This window comes from Culicoides brevitarsis, chromosome 2 (genome assembly GCF_036172545.1).
Source record: "Culicoides brevitarsis isolate CSIRO-B50_1 chromosome 2, AGI_CSIRO_Cbre_v1, whole genome shotgun sequence".
Classification (NCBI taxonomy): domain Eukaryota; kingdom Metazoa; phylum Arthropoda; class Insecta; order Diptera; family Ceratopogonidae; genus Culicoides; species Culicoides brevitarsis.
The window spans coordinates 38,869,229-38,888,794 of NC_087086.1; the positions used below are offsets into that span (position 1 = coordinate 38,869,229).

General features: G+C 28.5%; 3 protein-coding genes across 3 annotated transcripts; 2 read left to right on the plus strand and 1 right to left on the minus strand.

Moving 5' to 3' along the window:
* Positions 1 to 120: 120 nt before the first annotated feature.
* On the plus strand, positions 121 to 8,401 carry LOC134832428 (transcription initiation factor TFIID subunit 2). Its single transcript, XM_063846444.1, has 5 exons — positions 121 to 478; positions 1,381 to 2,195; positions 3,307 to 4,714; positions 6,056 to 6,998; positions 8,177 to 8,401. Exons 1-5 carry the CDS (start codon positions 219 to 221, stop codon positions 8,279 to 8,281), a joined length of 3,531 nt encoding a protein of 1,176 aa, XP_063702514.1. The 5' UTR covers positions 121 to 218; the 3' UTR covers positions 8,282 to 8,401.
* Positions 8,213 to 12,127, minus strand: LOC134832429 (nuclear pore complex protein Nup107). The gene is made up of 2 exons (XM_063846445.1): positions 10,733 to 12,127; positions 8,213 to 9,674 (listed from the first exon to the last, which is right to left on the minus strand). The coding sequence occupies exons 1-2, from the start codon at positions 12,054 to 12,056 to the stop codon at positions 8,419 to 8,421; spliced, it is 2,580 nt and encodes an 859-aa protein (XP_063702515.1). The 5' UTR covers positions 12,057 to 12,127; the 3' UTR covers positions 8,213 to 8,418.
* A 3,022-nt stretch (positions 12,128 to 15,149) lies between these two features.
* LOC134830469 (DNA methyltransferase 1-associated protein 1) lies at positions 15,150 to 16,781 on the plus strand. The gene is made up of 2 exons (XM_063843970.1): positions 15,150 to 15,407; positions 15,466 to 16,781. Exons 1-2 carry the CDS (start codon positions 15,307 to 15,309, stop codon positions 16,655 to 16,657), a joined length of 1,293 nt encoding a protein of 430 aa, XP_063700040.1. The 5' UTR covers positions 15,150 to 15,306; the 3' UTR covers positions 16,658 to 16,781.
* The last annotated feature ends 2,785 nt before the right edge of the window (positions 16,782 to 19,566 follow it).

Genomic DNA, 19,566 nt, shown 5'->3' on the forward strand with positions numbered 1-19,566 from the left:
GCCGTTTGCTGATTCAAATTTTTATAAAAATCCATTTATGAGGCCAGTGACTGCAGAAATCCATGAGAATTAGCAAAAAAGGCGATTTTTTAAGGCAAACCAAAACATTGACGCATCAAAACAACCCGAAAAAAACTAAAAAATAGTTAAAAATTGAGTTAAAAAGCTTTTTTCGGGGTTAATTTTCGAAGCAGGTGTTTCTGCAGAACGGCCTGCTCATGATGAAAAAGGACAAACAGAGCGATCGCACTTTCAAACTTGCACATCAGATTCTCAGCTTGACCGGAATCAGTTTCGAGCGGAAGAGCATAATTGGATTTGTGGAATTGACGATTGTGCCGACGCGCGAGGGCTTGAGGACGATAAGATTGAATGCGAAGCAATGTAGGATTTATCGCGTTGTGCTAAATGACACGTATGAGGCGCCGTTTCAGTATTTTGATCCGTTTTTGGATATTTGTCAGGCGGAGCAGAAGTCGTAAGTTGATTTTTGTGTTTTGTGGTTTGATGAGAAAATTATTTTTTTATTTAAAAAAATAATAAAAAAATTATTTAAAAAATTAGAAAAAAAATTAAAATATAAAAAATAATAAAATTTAATTCAATTCAATAAAAATTTCATTCATTAATAAAATAAAAATAATTAATTTTAATTTAATTTAATTATTTTTTTATTTAAATTAATTTAAATAATTAAAAAATTAATTAATTAAATTAATTAATTTAAATTAAAATAATTATTTAATTTTTATTTAAAATAAAAAAAAAAATTTTTAAATTTTTTGTTTTTTTTTCGTCTTGTATCACCGAAATCAAAAAAAAATTTTTAATTAAATAATTTAAAAAAAAAAAAAAAAAAAATAGTAAAATTTTAAAAAATCTAAGGAAATAATGAAAATTTTTAAAAAATAGTTTTGCTCATTTTAATTAAAATTAAAATTTTATTTTTTCTAATTTAATAATAAATTTTATTCAAAGCCTTTAAAAAAAAAATTTTAAAAAAAAAAAAATAATATTTTGAGTATTTGAAAAAAATTCTATTTGTAATAAACTTTTAGATTTATCTTAACATTTTAAAAAAAATTTAAAATTTTAAGGAATATAAAAAAAATAAAAAAATTTAAAAAAAAAAAAATTAAAAAATTTTTTAAAATTAATTTCAAAAAATTAAAATATTTTTTTCAAAAAAAAAAAAATAAATAAATAAACCAACTTAAAAAAATTAACTTAAAGAATAAATCGTGGAAAAATTTCAAAATATTTTTTTTATGAAATTTTAATTTAAAAAAAAATAATTTTAATTTTATTTTTATTTTAAATGAATGAAATTTAAAAAAAAAAATTAAAAATTTTTAATTCAATAAAATAATTTTTTTTCAGACGATCCATTGAAACATTCTCAAAATGTCACATTGCAGCAGCGCAAAAAGTCGATCCCGACTTAAATGGCGGTGAATTGGTAATAACTGTACCTCCCGAAGCTTTTCACTTAATCGGCGATGGTCGAGGACTTCGTATCGGCATTGAATTCTCCCTCGAAAACCCAAATGCCGGGATGCATTTCATCGTTCCCGAAGGCGAAGGCACAATGGTTGAACGTGCTGCTCACATGTACACGCAAAATTATCAAAATTCCTCGCGTCTTTGGTTCCCTTGCGTCGATTCTTATGCCGAGCCATGCACTTGGAAGCTCGAATTTACCGTCGATGTCGACATGATTGCAATTTCGTGCGGCGAACTCGTCGATTCTGTGCTGACGCCCGACATGCGACGCAAAACGTACCATTATGTCGTCAATACGCCCGTTTGTGCCCCGAATATTGCCGTTGCTGTGGGTCCCTTTGAGGTTTACGTTGATCCGCAAATGCACGAAGTGACGCATTTTTGCTTGCCGGGTCTCATGCCGTTGCTCAAAAATACCGTGAGATACATGCACGAAGCTTTTGAGTATTACGAGGAGTTGCTGTCGACGCGTTTTCCGTATCCGTGCTACAAACAGGTTTTCGTGGATGAAGCTGATTCGGAAGTTCATGCGTATGCGACGATGACAGTTCTTTCGACGAATTGCCTGCATTCGATCGCGATAATTGATCAAACGTTCACGTCGCGGAAACAGATGTCGAAAGCGATTGCCGAGCAGTTTTTCGGGTGTTTTATTACGATGCAGAATTGGTCAGATACGTGGTTGGCAAAAGGTAATTTTTTATTAAAATATTTCAAATTTTATTTATTTTTTTTTTAATTTTAATTTTTAATTTTAAAAATTATTATTTTAATTTTTTTTTTTAATTTTTTTTAAATTTTTTTTTTAATAAAATTAATTAATTAATTTTTTAATAATTTTTTTAAAAATTAAAAAAAATAATTTTTAAAAATTATTATGAAAAATCTTTTTAATTTAAAAAAAAATATTTTTTATTTTAAAAATTTAATATTTTTTTTTATATTAAAATAAAAAAAAATTAAATTTAAATAAAAATTTAAATTTAATTATTTCATCAAATTTATTCAAAAAATGTTTTTATTTAAAAATTTTATTAAAAATATTTTAAAATTTATTTCATATTAATTATTTATATTTTTTATTTAAATTTATTTTAAAATATAAAAAAAAATATTTTTTAATCTTTAAAATTTTAATGAAAATGAAAATTTTCGTAAAAATGTTAATTACAATTTTTTTTTTATTTTATTTTATGTTTTTATTTAATGACAAGTACTATAAGATAGTAAAGTTGATTTTAATTTTTTTTTCAAAGTTTTTATATAAAAAATTATAAATTTTGATAATTTTGAGGGTATCTTGCAGCTATTATTAATTCTAAATTTATTGAATTATTTTTCTTTTATTTTTATTTAATTTTTAAAAATTTTAAATTAATTCAAAATTATTAATTTTTATACAATATAGCAAAAAAAAAAATAATTTCAATTTCAATGATTAAAAATTAAATTATTATTTTAAAAAATTTTTGAATTATATTTTCTTCAAAAAAAAATTTAAAAAAAAATCTCAATTTAATTCTCTCAAATTTTATAAGATTTTTATAATTTTTTATTTTTTTAGAATTATAACTTTGGATAATTTTTTAAAATAAATTTAAAAATTTATTAAAATTAAAATATTTTTAAATTAATTTATTTGAATAAAAATGTAAAAATTAATTTTAAATGATTTAATTGATTCAATTTTAATAAAAAATAAAATTATTAATAAATTTTCATTTTTTTTTTAATTTTTTAAAAATTATTTTAATAAAATTTTAATTTAATTTTAAATTAATTTATTTTTTTCTCATTTTTCAGGCATCGCCGAATACCTCTGCGGCTTATACTCAAAAAAATGTTTCGGCAACAATGCTTACCGCGAATGGATTCAAACCGAGCTGCACGAAGTCGTCAAATACGAAGAACAGTACGGCGGAATAATACTCGATTGCAGTACGCCTCCCGCCCCCTTACCCGTCGCTAATATCACATCAAGTCCCGCACCCACAGCAAAAACTGTCGAAAACCATCATTACTTCCCCGTGCGAAACGTTCACACAATTTCGCCCAAATACCTCGAAATAATGCGAAAAAAAGCTCATTTAGTGATTCGCATGTTGGAACATCGCATCGGGCAGGAATTACTTCTGCAAGTCTTGAACAAACAACTTTCGCTCGCCACAAATGCCGCTTCAACGAAAATCGGGCAACGACTTTGGGGTCACTTACTGATTTCGACAAAGACTTTTAATACGGCGATTTATACCGTAACTGGCAAAGACATGTCGGTTTTCGTGGATCAATGGGTTCGTACGGGAGGACATGCGAAATTTACACTGACTTCGGTTTTTAATCGGAAACGGAACACAATCGAGTTGGAATTACGTCAAGATTGCGTGAATCAAAAAGGAGTGAGGAAATATGTCGGGCCTTTATTAATTCAGTTGCAAGAACTTGATGGCACCTTCAAACATACGCTCCAAATCGAAAATAACGTCGTGAAAGCCGACATCACGTGTCACTCGAAAAGTCGCAGAAATAAAAAGAAAAAAATTCCGCTTTGCACGGGCGAAGAAGTCGACATGGATTTATCGCAAATGGACGAATCCCCGGTTTTATGGATCAGATTGGACCCGGAAATGACTTTGATGCGCGCTTCAACCATCGAACAACCCGATTTCCAATGGCAATTCCAACTCAGGCATGAACGCGACGTCACGGCACAACTCGAAGCGATCGCTGCTTTGGAAAAATATCCATCCCCGGCAACCAGAATTGCTTTGCAAGACACCATTGAGAACGAGAAGAACTTTTACCGCGTCAGATGTGAAGCTGCCTATTGCATGACGAAAGTAGCGAATCAACTCGTAACTTCGTGGCAAGGTCCGCCGGCGATGTTGACGTTATTTAGGAAATTTTTTGGATCGTTTTCGGCGCCGCACATCATTAAGCAGAATAATTTCACGAATTTTCAGCATTATTTCCTGCAAAAGACAATTCCCGTGGCAATGGCTAATTTGAGGAATTCGCATGGAATTTGCCCGCAAGAAGTTGTGAAATTTTTGCTGGATTTGTTCAAGTATAATGACAATACGAAGAATCATTATTCGGATAATTATTATAGGGCGGCGTTAGTTGATGCGTTGGGGAATTCAATAACGCCGGTCGTGCAAATGATTCAGAGTAATAAGACGATTACGGGGGAGAATTTGTCGAGTGATACAAAGTGAGTTTTAATTTTTTTATTTTTCACTTTTAATTTAAAAAATAAGTCGTAATTTCATCGAAGATTTTTTAATTTTTTATAATAGAAAAAATATTAAAAATTCAAAAATTGAACTTTTTTTCATTTTTCAATTTCTTTTTTATTTTCATTTCAAAAAAAATTTAAAAATTTTAAATTTAGCTCATGAGCTTTTCAATATTTTTAAATTTTTAATTTAAAAAGTTAAACAAAAAATTTTTAAATTTTTTAAAGAAAAATATAAAAAATTAAAAAATTTTTTTTCAAAATTAATTTTTTTTGACATTTTTTTAAATGTTTTATTTTTTTCTTTATTCACAAAATTTTTTTAAACATTTTTTTGTCAGTCAAAAAACAAATTTAAATTTTTTTAAATTTTTTTAAAAAATTTTTTTAACTTAAATTTTTTTTTTAAATTCTTTATAATAGAAAAAAATTAAAAAAAATATAAATTTAAAAAAAAAATGAAAAACTCATTAAAATTATGTTTTTTGATTTTTTTTTTATATTTTTTTTTAATTTTCAATTTTAATTTTTTTTTAACTTAAGGAAAAATATTTAATTTTTTTTTAATTTCATCAAAATTAATTTTTCTGATATTTTTTAAATGTTTTAATTTTTTTTATTCACAAAATATTTTTAAATAATACATAAAAATTTAAATTTTTAAAATTTTTTTTAAAAAATTTTAAATCTTTTTGTTTAATTTTATTTAAAAACAAAAAAAAAAATTTAAAAAAAATTTTTTTTTTTTTTTTTAAAATCAAAAAAATTTTCTTTTTTTAACCTTTTTTCGTATTTTTTTTAAATGAATATTAATTTTTTTTTTTTAAATTAAAAAATTAAAAACTTTAAAAAAATTTAAAAATATTTTTTTTTTTTAATTTTTTTTTTATTATTTTTTTAAATATTTTTTAAATAATTTTTTTTTGTTAACAAAAATTTTTTTAGAATTTTTTTAAATTTTTAAATTTTAAAAAATCAAAAAATTTTAAATGATTAGAAATAAATTTAATAATTAATTGAAGAAAATTTTAATATTTAATGACAAATCAAAATTAATTAATCCTTAAAAATTAATTTTTATATAAAAGTAAAAAAATATTGAGAATTTTTTTTTTATTTATTTTTAATTTTTTGTTTATTTTTTCGAAGTAAAAAAATTCTTTTTATCTAAAAATCATCATAATTTGACAAAAATGTTTTTCATTCATTTTCAAGCTCATTTAATAATTTTACTTGATTAAAAATTGATTTTTCACAAAATTTCTTAAAATGTTTTTTAATTATTAAAAATTAATTAATTTTTTCTTCTCTTTTCAGGTTGATCCTTGAAGAAGTCACGCGAATCCTCAATTTGGAAAAGTATCTGCCTTCATACAAATACAGCGTTTCCGTTTCTTGTCTCAAAGTCATCCGAAAGCTCCAAAAATGTGGTCATCTCCCCTCACTTCCGAAAATTTATCGAACATACGCCGAATACGGAAATTTCATCGATCTTCGAATTGCCGCCTTGGAATGCCTCGTTGACTTCGTGAAAGTCGATGGGCGATGGGAAGACTTTGATCATCTCTTCCAAATCATCGAAACGGATCCCGATCCAGCAGTGCGTCATGCTCTCGCTCGTCTAATTATCGAAAATCCGCCCTTCGAACGCAGCCATCATCATCGCTTGAACAAAGAGGAACTCGTCGAACGCATTTGGAACAACATGAATTCCGCTTTTTCGAACAACACGGCGCTGCGATGTGACATGGTTGACCTTTATTACGCGCTTTACGGCACAAAATCACGTCCTTCGTGCTTGCCGAGCGAAAATGACACCGTTTCGAAGTTATATCGTCCGCAAAAAGTTTCGACGCCGGATCCGGGACTTGGAGTGACGCCAATTGAAGCAACGGGCGACGAAGAAGACACGAAAATTAAGACCGAGGAGGTTATTGAGGAAACTGTCGTGCCCATTGATAAAGTGCAGGAAGTTGAAACGCCGAAAAAAATGGAAATTGATGAACTGCAAGGAGCGGATATCATTCCGTTAGATGATGCAGGGCAACAAAATGTGGGACAACCGCCTGAGAAAAAACCGAAAATGGAATATTTTTCGGAGAATTCAGTGTCGTTGCCCGGAGTGACAGTGCCTCAAACAGGACAACAACCGACAGGGTTCGAGCCGGGAATGTTTATTCCAACGACGAGTGGCGGAGATGTTTTGCATAAGCAAAAGAGGGAAAATACTGAGGAACGAGACAGTAGCGGAAAGGATAAGGTTTGTATATTTTTGTTTAATTTTTTTCACAAAAATCGATTTTAATTATTTTTTCAAAAAATTTTTTTTTTAATTTTTTTAAATAATTTTCAAAAAAAATTAAAAATTTTTTTTAATTAATTAAATTTAATTAATTTTTTTATTATTTTTTTTTTAATTTATATTTTTGTTTTAAAATTTTTAATTAAAAAAAAAATTTTTTTCTAAAAAATAATTTTAATTTTTTAAAAATAATTTTATTTTTTATTTTTTAAAATTTTTTTATTTTTTTTAAATTATATTTTAAGAGATAAATTATTTTTATCTTTTATTTTTTTTTTAAACATAATTTGCAAATGTTTAAAAAATAATTTTCGTTAAATTAAATCAAACTGATTTAAAATTTGAAAAAAAAGATTTTTTTAAAAAATATTCAATAATAAATAAAATTTTTAAATTTAACCAAATAAATTTAATTAAATTTTTAATTTTAATATTTTTTTTTTTAAAATTTTCAAACAATTAAATTGAATATTAAATAATTTTTAAATAAAAAGTCATAAAATATTTTTTATTTAATTTTATTTTAATGTTTAAATTTTTATTTTTTTTTTATATAATTTTAATTGATATAATTTTTTTGATGTAAAAATTTTAATATTTTTTTTCACTCAAAAAATTAGTTTGAACAATAAATATTTTCATTAAATCTATTTGAATCAAAAAATCTAGTTTAAAAACCAAAAAATAAATTAAATTTATTTAATATTTTAAAAAATTAAAAATTTAAATTTAGTTAATTAATAAATTTTTAAATTTAATTTTTAATTTCATTTAAAAATAAATTTTTTTTTTAAATAAAAAATTTAAAAATTTTAAAATAATTTTTTTTTTCAATCATTTTTTCAAAATGTTTTTTTAAACAAAAAATTTAAATAATTTTTAATGAAAATTTTAATTCAATTTTTTTTTTATTTTTTTAATTTAAGTTTAATTTTTTAATAAAATTAATTTGAAAAAAATTATTTAAAAAAAAAACAAAAAATAAATAAAAATTAAATTTAAAATTTATAAAAAAAATTGAATGAAAAAAATTTTTTTTAAAAATTAAAATAATTTTTGAAAATTATTTAATTAATTATTAATAATTAATTTTTAACTTAAATTTTTATTTAATTTAATTTTTTTTATATTTTCAGCCCAAAAAGAAGAAAAAAGACAAGAAAAAGCACAAACACAAGCACAAGAAACACAAGAAATCCTCCGCAGATGAACGACCCAAAATGGAAGGAGGTCTTTTTTGAACAATTCCGTACCTTAAATGAAAATTTCCTCAAAGGCAATGAGAAAAATGAAACCCAACAACTAATCAAAGGGCATTTATATTTTATTTTATGACTTTAAAATTAAAAAAAAAGAACAAAAGTAACAAAATTTAAGTTTAATTTTGGTCATAACCCCATGGATCCTTCTGTTCATTCATCAACGTTAACGAAGTTTCGGCAATTTTCATCAAAAACTCCGACAATTTCTGCTTCGAATAAACTTTGTACAACATTCTTTCCTCATTTGCAATGTCATCCGCCAATTTGATGCAATCCTGATGATTTCCCGCCAACGAAAGAATTTTGTACAACAACATAATCACCTCTGGAATGACAATTTTGCGCAAATTCTGCATTTGTGTCTCGCGCAACTCCCAAATTCCGGGCTCTTTGACGGCAATTTCTTCGGGCACGGGATCCTCGAGTAACCAACCGCGATCCGGAAAGAGTAAAATGTTGTAAAGAAAGTCGCGGCAACGTTTCGTTTGATCACGGACCTTTTGTTGCCACTTTTCCATGTCGGCGCGGAAGGTTTGTTCTTGATGCTCCATCGCAACTTTCTCCGTGAAACCCACAGGTTTGGCATTTTGTGTCGGAGGCTTCGGTTTTTGCTTGTAGAAGCAATCGCTCCAAAAATTGTACGAATCGATTGCCGTCAAATACGCTTGATGACAGAAAAATTCTTTGATGGCGCAATCCTCGCGATGCGGAAGATGATCTTGAGACCCGTAAAATTTAATTAGTTGCTTAATGGCGTCACTCGGGACCATTTTGAAGGTTTTTCTGATGCACTCGATCTTGTTTTGTGCCATAAAATTACGAATCAGCGCATTTGCTTGCCACAAAAGGTCTGAAATTTGGTCCGCATTGAAGGTCAACCACTCGAGCGCTTGAATTTTCGTGTCGTCGAGCGATTTAATTTGCTGCCTTTCATTCAAAATTTCATTTTCTCCCGAATTTTTGTAATCCCGGATCTTATCGACGGTATAAAAAGCGATTCTTTGCACGTCAAGCCCATGCGAAATGGCTTCGGAGAAACAAACGCGTCGATCTTCGGAATTTGTGAGAGTTTCCATGAAAGAAGAGTAAAGTTCAAGTTGAGTCTCCGTTGGCAAGGCAGCTGTGTAATAAGCGATCAGCTGAGCATTTCCAAGTTTAATGAGGGCTTCAACGTAGGCTTTGATGACACGATCTGCGATTTCTTCCGGATGCGGTTTGCCGATTTGACGGAAGAACAAGACGATGTGCGTGAGGAAACGTAACATTTGTGTGGAAATTGTCGAGTCGCTGATCCATGAGTCGATGTGCTTCATTAGTTCGGGGATGTCGTCGAGAATGAGGTATTGTTGGATGATGTTGACAGGACGTTGTGCTAAAAATAAAATTAAAAAATATTAAGAAAAATTTTAGAATTTTTTTTAAAGGTTTTATGAAATAAGTTTTATGATTTTTAAAATTTCTTAAATTAATTTAAAATATTTTTTTTTAATTTTTTTTTTAAATTCTTCATATTTTTGCAAAAAAAAAAAATTATAAACTCAAAAATTATTTTAAAAAAAATTATTTAAGATTCTTTTACTTGTTTTTTCTTCAAAATATTTTAATATTTAATTTAAATTATTTTTGTTAATTTTTTTTTATTTATATTTTTATGATTTTTCTAAAAAAAAATATAAAGTCAAAAATTAATATTTAAAATAAAATATTTAAGATTTTTTTTCCCTTATTTTTTTTTTTCTCACGAATTTAAAATTTTTTTTACAGATTTTTTTTATTTAGAAATTTTTTTTTAATATTTTTTTAAATTTCTCTTAATTTATTTGTTTTTTTATATTTATAATTTAATACCTTTTATTATTTTTTGTTTAAAAATTTTTAAATTTTTAATAATTAACAATCTGTAAGCAATTTCGTTATTTTGAAATTTTCCTATTTTTCAATCTTAGATATGAAAAAAAAATTTTTAACAAAATTTCAAATTTTAACGAAATTCCGAAAATTTTTAATTTTTTATATTTTCATTAATTTAAATTATTTGTAAAATTTTTTATTTTTTTTAATCTTTTTTTTTTAATTTTAATTTTTTTTGTCGTCATTTTTTTATTTTTTTTTCTGAAAAATTCATAAAATAATATTTTTCAAAAATTTTCATAAAAACTTTTTTTTTTAATTTTTGTTTTGTTTTTTTTTTTTTTTTTGAAAATATCTTTTTTAATTTTTTAATAGAAAAATTTAAATTTTTTTTTAAGAACGTTTTCTTGCAAAATTTTTCAATTTAATTTTTTTTGAAACTTTTTTTTTAACAATTTGGATTTTATTTTTTTTTAAAAAATTCTTTTTAACAATTTTTTAAAAAAATTCAAAAAAAAAATTTAAAAAACTCAAATTGAAAATTAATTAAAATTCGACCAAAAATCAAAAATTTCTCACCTGCTGCCCTCACAATGGGACTCTTATGTGCATTCAATTCCGCAAAAATCTGTTCCAACGACATTTTATTCGTCCAATATCCATCCGGCATCTTCAAGTAACTTTTAACGCAACAATCTCTCACTTCACTTTCTACCCTTATATCAATTTGCGTCCTCAAATAAGACCACAGCAAATCCGCCCAATTTTCTTTCGCTATATTCAGCAAAGATCCCAAATGCCCGCAAAGCAATCCCGCAATCGCCCTCGAATAATCGTCAATTTGAACGTTATCCGCCATCTGCCAAGCGCATCTTTTCCACAAATCGCGCCGTGGATTCCCCTCGATCGGTTGTTTGAGTCCCGAAGCGTCTTGCGGCTCGTAATTCGGATCGTGATGCAATCGCCAACCTTCGAGAATCGCCGCGCGCCATGGTTGTCCGTAATGTTCACACAGAGATTGGGCTTCTTCGATGCGCCCGCGTCTCAATTCGACAAAAATTTGCTTCGTGAGTCGCGATTCGTCTTGCATATCGAGATCGTGTAACGGGCGTTTCTCACGGAAAGGTGCATCGGGGTCCAAATGTTTCACAATTTCCTTGTTTGAGCCAAAAACTGTCATTCCGGCACTTTGTAGTTGATGCAAAGTGTTTTCCCAACCGACGGTGCGATCAGAAAAATGCCCGACGTGAGCTCCTTCTTCGGATTTGATCTCTTCCAACCAATCGACAATCAACTGATATTCCCTCAACTTGGCATTTGTCGTGTACAAATTCGAAACGACGGCTTTTTCGCTATTTCCGAGCGGAATAACGGCATCCACATCCATCCCGTCGTCCTTTTGCGTGATTAATCGATCTTTGTACAGCGCAAAAAGCAGTTGCCACGTATTTTTTTCGTGCATCAACCAATCTTCGGTGCCCGCCTTTGCCATTTCGCGCTTTCCGCACTGCTTCACATCCTCAATCGTGTCAATTACGGCTTGTGTTAGTTCGGAAATTGTCTCGAAAATTTCCGTATCGTTCGTGTGAACTTGCAAAACCTCCAAAAAACGTTCGTAAAGTTGTTCCGTGCGACGTTCGACGCGATTTTTCACGAAACTCATGCTCGAAATGTTCGAAACGGTTGACATGCGAGCTGAATTGTTCAGGGTTTCGTTCACGTCGGGCAAGAATCCGCTGTTTTCCATCAGCAAACGAGCCTCCTGCAAGTTGAGCGTCATCGACGAGTCGATATCGGCGAAATTTTTCGTTGGAGTTGCACGATGCGGGCGAATTAGTTTGTTTTTGTTCTTCGGGATGGCTTCGTCGAGAAGACGTAAGGATCTGTCGAGCTGAGACTCCATTTTTTGTGTGGTTTCCGGGTTTTTTTTAAAGAATTTTTATGAGAAAAACAAAATCCACACTTTGCCCGGTTTATTTGAGTGACAGTTGGAGGCAATTTGCTTTTGTTAATTCAATTTTTGAAAAGTTACGGTGACCAGATTGTTTGGGATTGAATCAAGGGTATAAAATTTGTTTTTGACAAATTCAGTTCAAAATCCTAAAAAATTTTTAAAATTTTGAAAATTTTTCAATTCATCAAACCAGGATGCAAAGTACGTAAAATGGCTTTGACACAGTTTTTGACACAGTTTTGCTCTTGATTTAGTTTTTAAAACAAAACTATGTCAAAGAAAAAAATTTTTTTCAGTTTCAATTTTTTGACAGTTTTGAGTTATAAAATGATTAAAAATGATAAATTAGAGCCCTCTGACAAATTTTTATCCATTCGGAGGAAGATTTGACAAAAATTGCTTTGACACAGTTTTTGACATGGTTTTTGACACAGTTTTGCTCTTGATTTAGTTTTTAAAACAAAACTGTGTCAAAGAAAAAAAATTTTTTCAGTTTCAATTTTTTGGCAGTTTTGAGTTATAAAATGATTAAAAATGATAAATTAGAGCCCTCTGACAAATTTTTATCCATTTGGAGCAAGATTTGACAAAAATTGCTTTGACACAGTTTTTGACATGGTTTTTGACACAGTTTTGCTCTTGATTTAGTTTTTAAAACAAAACTGTGTCAAAGAAAAAAAAATTTTTCAGTTTCAATTTTTTGGCAGTTTTGAGTTATAAAATGATTAAAAATGATAAATTAGAGTCTCTGACAAATTTTTATCCATTTGGAGCAAGATTTGACAAAAATTGCTTTGCAGTTTTTGACACAGTTTTTGACAAAGAAAAAAAATTTTTTCAGTTTCAATTTTTTGCTGATTTGATTTAGCCCTCTGACAAATTTTTTTTCAAAACAAAAATTGCTTAGACAAAACTATGTCAAAGAAAAAAAATTTTTTCAGTTTCAATTTTTTGGCAGTTTTGAGTTATAAAATGATTAAAAATGATAAATTAGAGCCCTCTGACAAATTTTTATCCATTTGGAGCAAGATTTGACAAAAATTGCTTTGACACAGTTTTTGACATGGTTTTTGACACAGTTTTGCTCTTGATTTAGTTTTTAAAACAAAACTGTGTCAAAGAAAAAAAATTTTTTCAGTTTCAATTTTTTGGCAGTTTTGAGTTATAAAATGATTAAAAATGATAAATTAGAGCCCTCTGACAAATTTTTATCCATTTGGAGCAAGATTTGACAAAAATTGCTTTGACACAGTTTTTGACATGGTTTTTGACACAGTTTTGCTCTTGATTTAGTTTTTAAAACAAAACTGTGTCAAAGAAAAAAAATTTTTTCAGTTTCAATTTTTTGGCAGTTTTGAGTTATAAAATGATTAAAAATGATAAATTAGAGCCCTCTGACAAATTTTTATCCATTTGGAGCAAGATTTGACAAAAATTGCTTTGACACAGTTTTTGACATAGTTTTTGACACAGTTTTGCTCTTGATTTAGTTTTTAAAACAAAACTGTGTCAAAGAAAAAAAATTTTTTCAGTTTCAATTTTTTGGCAGTTTTGAGTTATAAAATGATTAAAAATGATAAATTAGAGCCCTCTGACAAATTTTTATCCATTTGGAGCAAGATTTGACAAAAATTGCTTTGACACAGTTTTTGACATAGTTTTTGACACAGTTTTGCTCTTGATTTAGTTTTTAAAACAAAACTATGTCAAAGAAAAAAATTTTTTTCAGTTTCAATTTTTTGGCAGTTTTGAGTTATAAAATGATTAAAAATGATAAATTAGAGCCCTCTGACAAATTTTTATCCATTCGGAGCAAGATTTGACAAAAATTGCTTTGACACAGTTTTTGACATAGTTTTTGACACAGTTTTGCTCTTGATTTAGTTTTTAAAACAAAACTATGTCAAAGAAAAAAATTTTTTTCAGTTTCAATTTTTTGGCAGTTTTGAGTTATAAAATGATTAAAAATGATAAATTAGAGCCCTCTGACAAATTTTTATCCATTCGGAGCAAGATTTGACAAAAATTGCTTTGACACAGTTTTTGACATGGTTTTTGACACAGTTTTGCTCTTGATTTAGTTTTTAAAACAAAACTGTGTCAAAGAAAAAAATTTTTTTCAGTTTCAATTTTTTGGCAGTTTTGAGTTATAAAATGATTAAAAATGATAAATTAGAGCCCTCTTGGAGCAAGATTTGACAAAAATTGCTTTGACACAGTTTTTGACATGGTTTTTGACACAGTTTTGCTCTTGAAGTTTTTAAAACAAAACTGTGTCAAAGAAAAAAAATTTTTTCAGTTTCAATTTTTTGGCAGTTTTGAGTTATAAAATGATTAAAAATGATAAATTAGAGCCCTCTGACAAATTTTTATCCATTTCAAGATTTGACAAAAATTGCTTTGACACAGTTTTTGACATGGTTTTTGACACAGTTTTGCTCTTGATTTAGTTTTCAAATCAAAACTATGTCAAAGAAATTTTTTTTTCAGTTTCAATTTTTTGGCAAGTTATAAAATGATTAAAAATGATTTTTGCAAATTCCATTGCAAGATTTGACAAAAATGCAGTTTTTCTGACACAATTTAGTTTTTTTTCAAAGAAAAAAAATTTTTTCAGAATTTTTAGTTATAAAATATTAAAAATGTGACAAAAAAAAAATTTTGACAAAAATTTTTGACACATTTTCAAATCAAGATGCAAAATACTTCAAAAATTACGAAATTTTAAAATTTATTGCAAATCACAGCTGAATCGAGTGAATTTTTGATTTTGCAGAAAGTTTTTAAAATTTTGCAAATTTAATCATTGCAAAACACGTAAAACTTTTAGAAAAATTTAAAATTTTTGCAAATTATGAGATAAAAAATGCTTTCTGAATTTATTTTTTTAAATTTTGAATTTTTAGTAAATGTCTTATCGCTTGTTTAAAAATTTTAAAAAATTTTTTTCTTAGAAATTAAAAATAATCTGGTCACCTTACTGAAGGTTTTTACATCGAAGAAATACATTATTGAGACGAATGAAAATGATAAATCCGGAAAATTGTCAACAAATCGATCGCATTTTTTTCCGGAGTGCTAATTTTTTTTACAAAATTCAACATTTTTTAACTAAAAATCCGCTTCAAAAAGAGTTTCAAGCAAAATTTAAGAAGTTTCCGTACATTTTTCTACTAAAAGTCTTTAAAAATCTCCAAAAATGGCGGATGTACGAGACATTTTAGATATTGAGCGCCCTCCGACTCCCGAACTGACGAAGGAATCCTTACTTGCGACGAAGAAAAAGTACATTTATGAAAAGTGAGTTCATGAAAATTTGAATTTTTCTTAAATTTATTAAAATTTTTTCGATTTTTAGGGCAAAAACCATGAAACGTCCCGAAGGAATGCATCGTGAGGTGTTCGCCTTGCTCTATAACGACAACAAAGACGCTCCTCCGCTCTTGCCGACCGATACGGGGCTCGGATATAAGCAGAATAAAGCGCGTCTTGGCATGAAAAAGGTCCGAAAATGGGAATGGGCGCCTTTTACGAATCCCGCACGCAAAGACGGAGCCGTTTTTCATCATTGGCGACGTGCGACAGACGAACAGAAGGAATATCCCTTCGCGAAATTCAACAAACAGCTTCAAATTCCGACTTATACGATAAATGAGTACAACACACATTTGCGCACGAACCCGTCGAAATGGAATAAACAGCAAACGGATCATTTATTTGACTTGGCGAAGCGATTTGATGTGCGTTTTGTCGTGATGGCGGATCGTTGGGATCGCGACATGCACGGAACAAAGTCTGTGGAGGACCTGAAAGAGCGTTATTACGAAGTTAGCGGAATTTTGCAAAAAGTACGGGGTCAAGCGACAAATCCAGAGAAGAAAATTTACGTTTACGATGCGGAACACGAGCGAAAACGCAAAGAACAGCTCCGGAAATTGTTCGATCGCACCCAAAAAGAGATCGAGGAAGAGCAACAACTCCTGAATGAATTGAAAAAAATCGAAGTTCGCAAGAAGGAACGCGAAAAGAAGACCCAAGACCTGCAAAAACTCATTTCGCAGGCGGATCAAGGCGATTTGGCGGCAAATCAAGCAAATCGCAAGCAAGACAAGAAATTAAACAAGAAAAAAGTTCCGGCGCAACAACGCCCCTCGAAAGTTGAGCTCGTTGTCAGCTCCATCGAGAGTGCAGGCATCAAATTTGCCGATTTACGAGGCACTGGCGTCTCATTGCGGTCACAACGATTAAAATATCCCGCAAATGTCGGACAGAAAAAAATCAAGGCACTCGAAGCGCTGCTGGCGGAATACAAAATTGAAGCAAATCCGCCGCCAACTGACGAAATTTGCACCGCTTTCAATGAATTGCGGTCCGATATGGTTTTGTTGTACGAACTGCGAACGGCGTTACAGACTTGCAACTTTGAACTTGAAAGTCTCAAACATCAGTATGAGATGCTTTGTCCCGATAAGACACTCGCCATTCCGCCATCGCTTCAAATGCCGAGCGACGGGGTGCATAAAGTCACTTCGACAACGACAACTTCCTAAATTTTTAATGTAATTTTCGTATTTTTCTCCCGAATTCGGGATTTCTTCGAGTTTAGAAATAGATTTAATTTAAAAAATTATTTTTTCCATGTGACAAAAAAAAATAAAATAAAAAGTTTGATTAAAATTCGTTTTTTTTTTCGAAATTTTTCTTTGGATGCCTTTTGGATGGTTCTCAAGCTTGAAAATTGAAAAATTAAAAATACTTAAAAAATACGTAATTTTCATTTTGAGAGCCCATTTGATGGTTTCTAAGCTTAAAATTTATCAAAGATTACGAAAAAATGAAATGAAATTTTTAGAACTCGAATTTTTTTTTTTATAAAATTTCAACTCGAATTTGAAAATTTTTCGAATTATAAAATAAATTTTTTCCATAAAAAAATATTTAAAAAAAATATTAAAAAAAATATTTTAAAAAATAAAAAAAAAACATTTTTGAAGTTTTCAACTTCTAAAACCATTTTTATAATTAAAAAAATAAAATAAAATAAAAAAAATATAAAAAAATAAAAAAAATAAGGAAAAAACATATTATAAAGTATGAAACAAGTCAGCCCCGAGTAGAACGGAAAAATTGTGCGCTAAAAAATATAAAAATTTGGGCAAAAAAATTTAAGTTTTTTTTTAAGCCAAAGCATTTATACCAAATATATGAGCTCAGTAAAAAAGAAATACACATACTGAACTCATGAATTTTGCCCAAATTTTTAAATTTTTTAGCGCACAATTTTTTCCGTTCTCCTCGGGGCTGACTTGTTTCATACTTTATAGTTTGTTTTTTCCTTATTTTTTTTTTATTTTTTTTAATTTTTATTTTTAATTTTATTTTATTTTATTTTTTTTCTTGAATATTTTAATAATGGTTTTAGAAGTTGAAAACTTCAAAAAAATTTTTTTTTAAATATTTTTTTAAAATATTTTTTAAAAATATTTTTTTAAAATATTTTTTTTAAATATTTTTTTAAAATATTTTTTAAAATATTTTTTTTATATTTTTTTAAAATTTGTCTTTGGATGTCTTTTGGATGGTTCTCAAGCTTGAAATTGATCAAAAATTACGAAAAATGTCTTTGAAATGAAATTTTTAGATCTCGAAATGAAATTTTTATTTTTTTTTTAATGAAATTTCAGCTTGAATTTGAAAATTTTTCAAATTATAAAATAAATTTTTTCCATAAAAATGATTTCAGAATCGTTAATTACGGAAATCTTCTTCAATTGATTCTCAAACAATAGAAAACTCATTGAAAAAATTCTTTACAAATATTTCTAAAGAACATTTGTTCAATTTCCGTTCCTTTAATTCTTTGAAGTTTCAGACACTGACCTTGAATTTCTCGTATAAAAAGCTGAATTTCACGCCATAAATCATCAGTTCTGAACAAACTTTCTTGAAAAATCCCAAAGATGAAGTTCACTTTAATCCTCTTGATCGCCATCATGGCAGCTTGTGTCGTTGCCCAAGGACAACCCGAGCCTCAAGAACCCCATCGAGGACCAGTTCGCCAATTTTTGGAAGATCTTCGTGATCGTTTGGAACATCGTGGACCTCATCACGAACGCCATCCTCATGGACATCATCACGGGCATCGTCCTCATCCTCGTCCTCCGCATCCCCGCCCTCCTCATCCTCGTCCTCCAACAACTACTGAAGAACCCTCTTCAAGTACTTCCGATTAAAAAAAAATTTTTGGATGCATTGGAACCATTTTTCGTGGAAATTCTTGCTTTTCTTTAATTAATTAAAAAAAAAAAATTGGTGATGGAATAAAAAAAATATTTTGAGCTCAAAATCACGCGTTTTTTTTTCGTAAAAATTAACAATTTTCCCTCTCTTCAAATTGTAGTTGAAGAGCTAAAAATTGAAATTTGTTGAGCTGAGAGCTGATAATGGAAATTAATTCAAAAGGTAGGGCTGAAAAACTAAAATCTAACAAATTTAAAGCTAAAAAACTGAAATCTAACAAATTTGGAGATAAAAAACTGAAATCTAACAAATTTGGAGCTAAAAAACTGAAATCTAACAAATTTGGAGATAAAAAACTGAAATCTAACAAATTTGGAGCTAAAAATTAAAATTAATTTAAAGTTTGGGCTAAAAAACTAAAATCTAACAAACTGAGAGCTGACAAACTAAAATCTAACAAATTTGGAGCTAAAAATTTAAATCTAACAAATTTGGAGCTAAAGAATTAAAATCTAACAAATTTGGAGCTGAAAAACTGAAATCTAACGAACTGACAGCTAAAAAACTGAAATCTAACAAATTTAGATCTAAAAAATTGAAATCTAACAAATTTGGAGCTAAAAAACTGAAATCTAACAAATTTGGAGCTAAAAAACTGAAATCTAACAAATTTGGAGATAAAAAACTGAAATCTAACAAACTGAGAGCTAAAAAAAATTTTTGAAATCAAAACCGTGCGTTTTTCGTAAAAATGAATAATTTCCCCTCTTTTCCATCTGCGCATAAATTTTCCCCTGCGACATTCAACACTTGTACTAAAAAAATTCTCCTTCGACTTTTCCGGGCACACATGCATCCCGATGCCAAGTTCAACTCTCGCAGTATCAAATTGGAAGCTGGTCGCGACGGTTTTAAAAATAAAACGCTCGAACTTGCTTGAACTCGCTGTCATATCAAACACACACACACAAAAAAAAGCTTTATCAGTGTTGAAACCCTTTTTGTGCGTCTCGTGTCTGTCTACAACCGCATTTATGATACGTCTCCTTTAATATTTCAATTTATATTTATTTTCGGGTCTGAGTACGACGGAGCATTAACTCAACCGAATGCTTTGATTTAAATTAAACACAAGTGAACATTTGCTCTAAATCGATAAAAATAAACCCAACAAAAGAAAAAAAAAAAAAAAAATAACGAGGAAAAAAAAGGATACAAA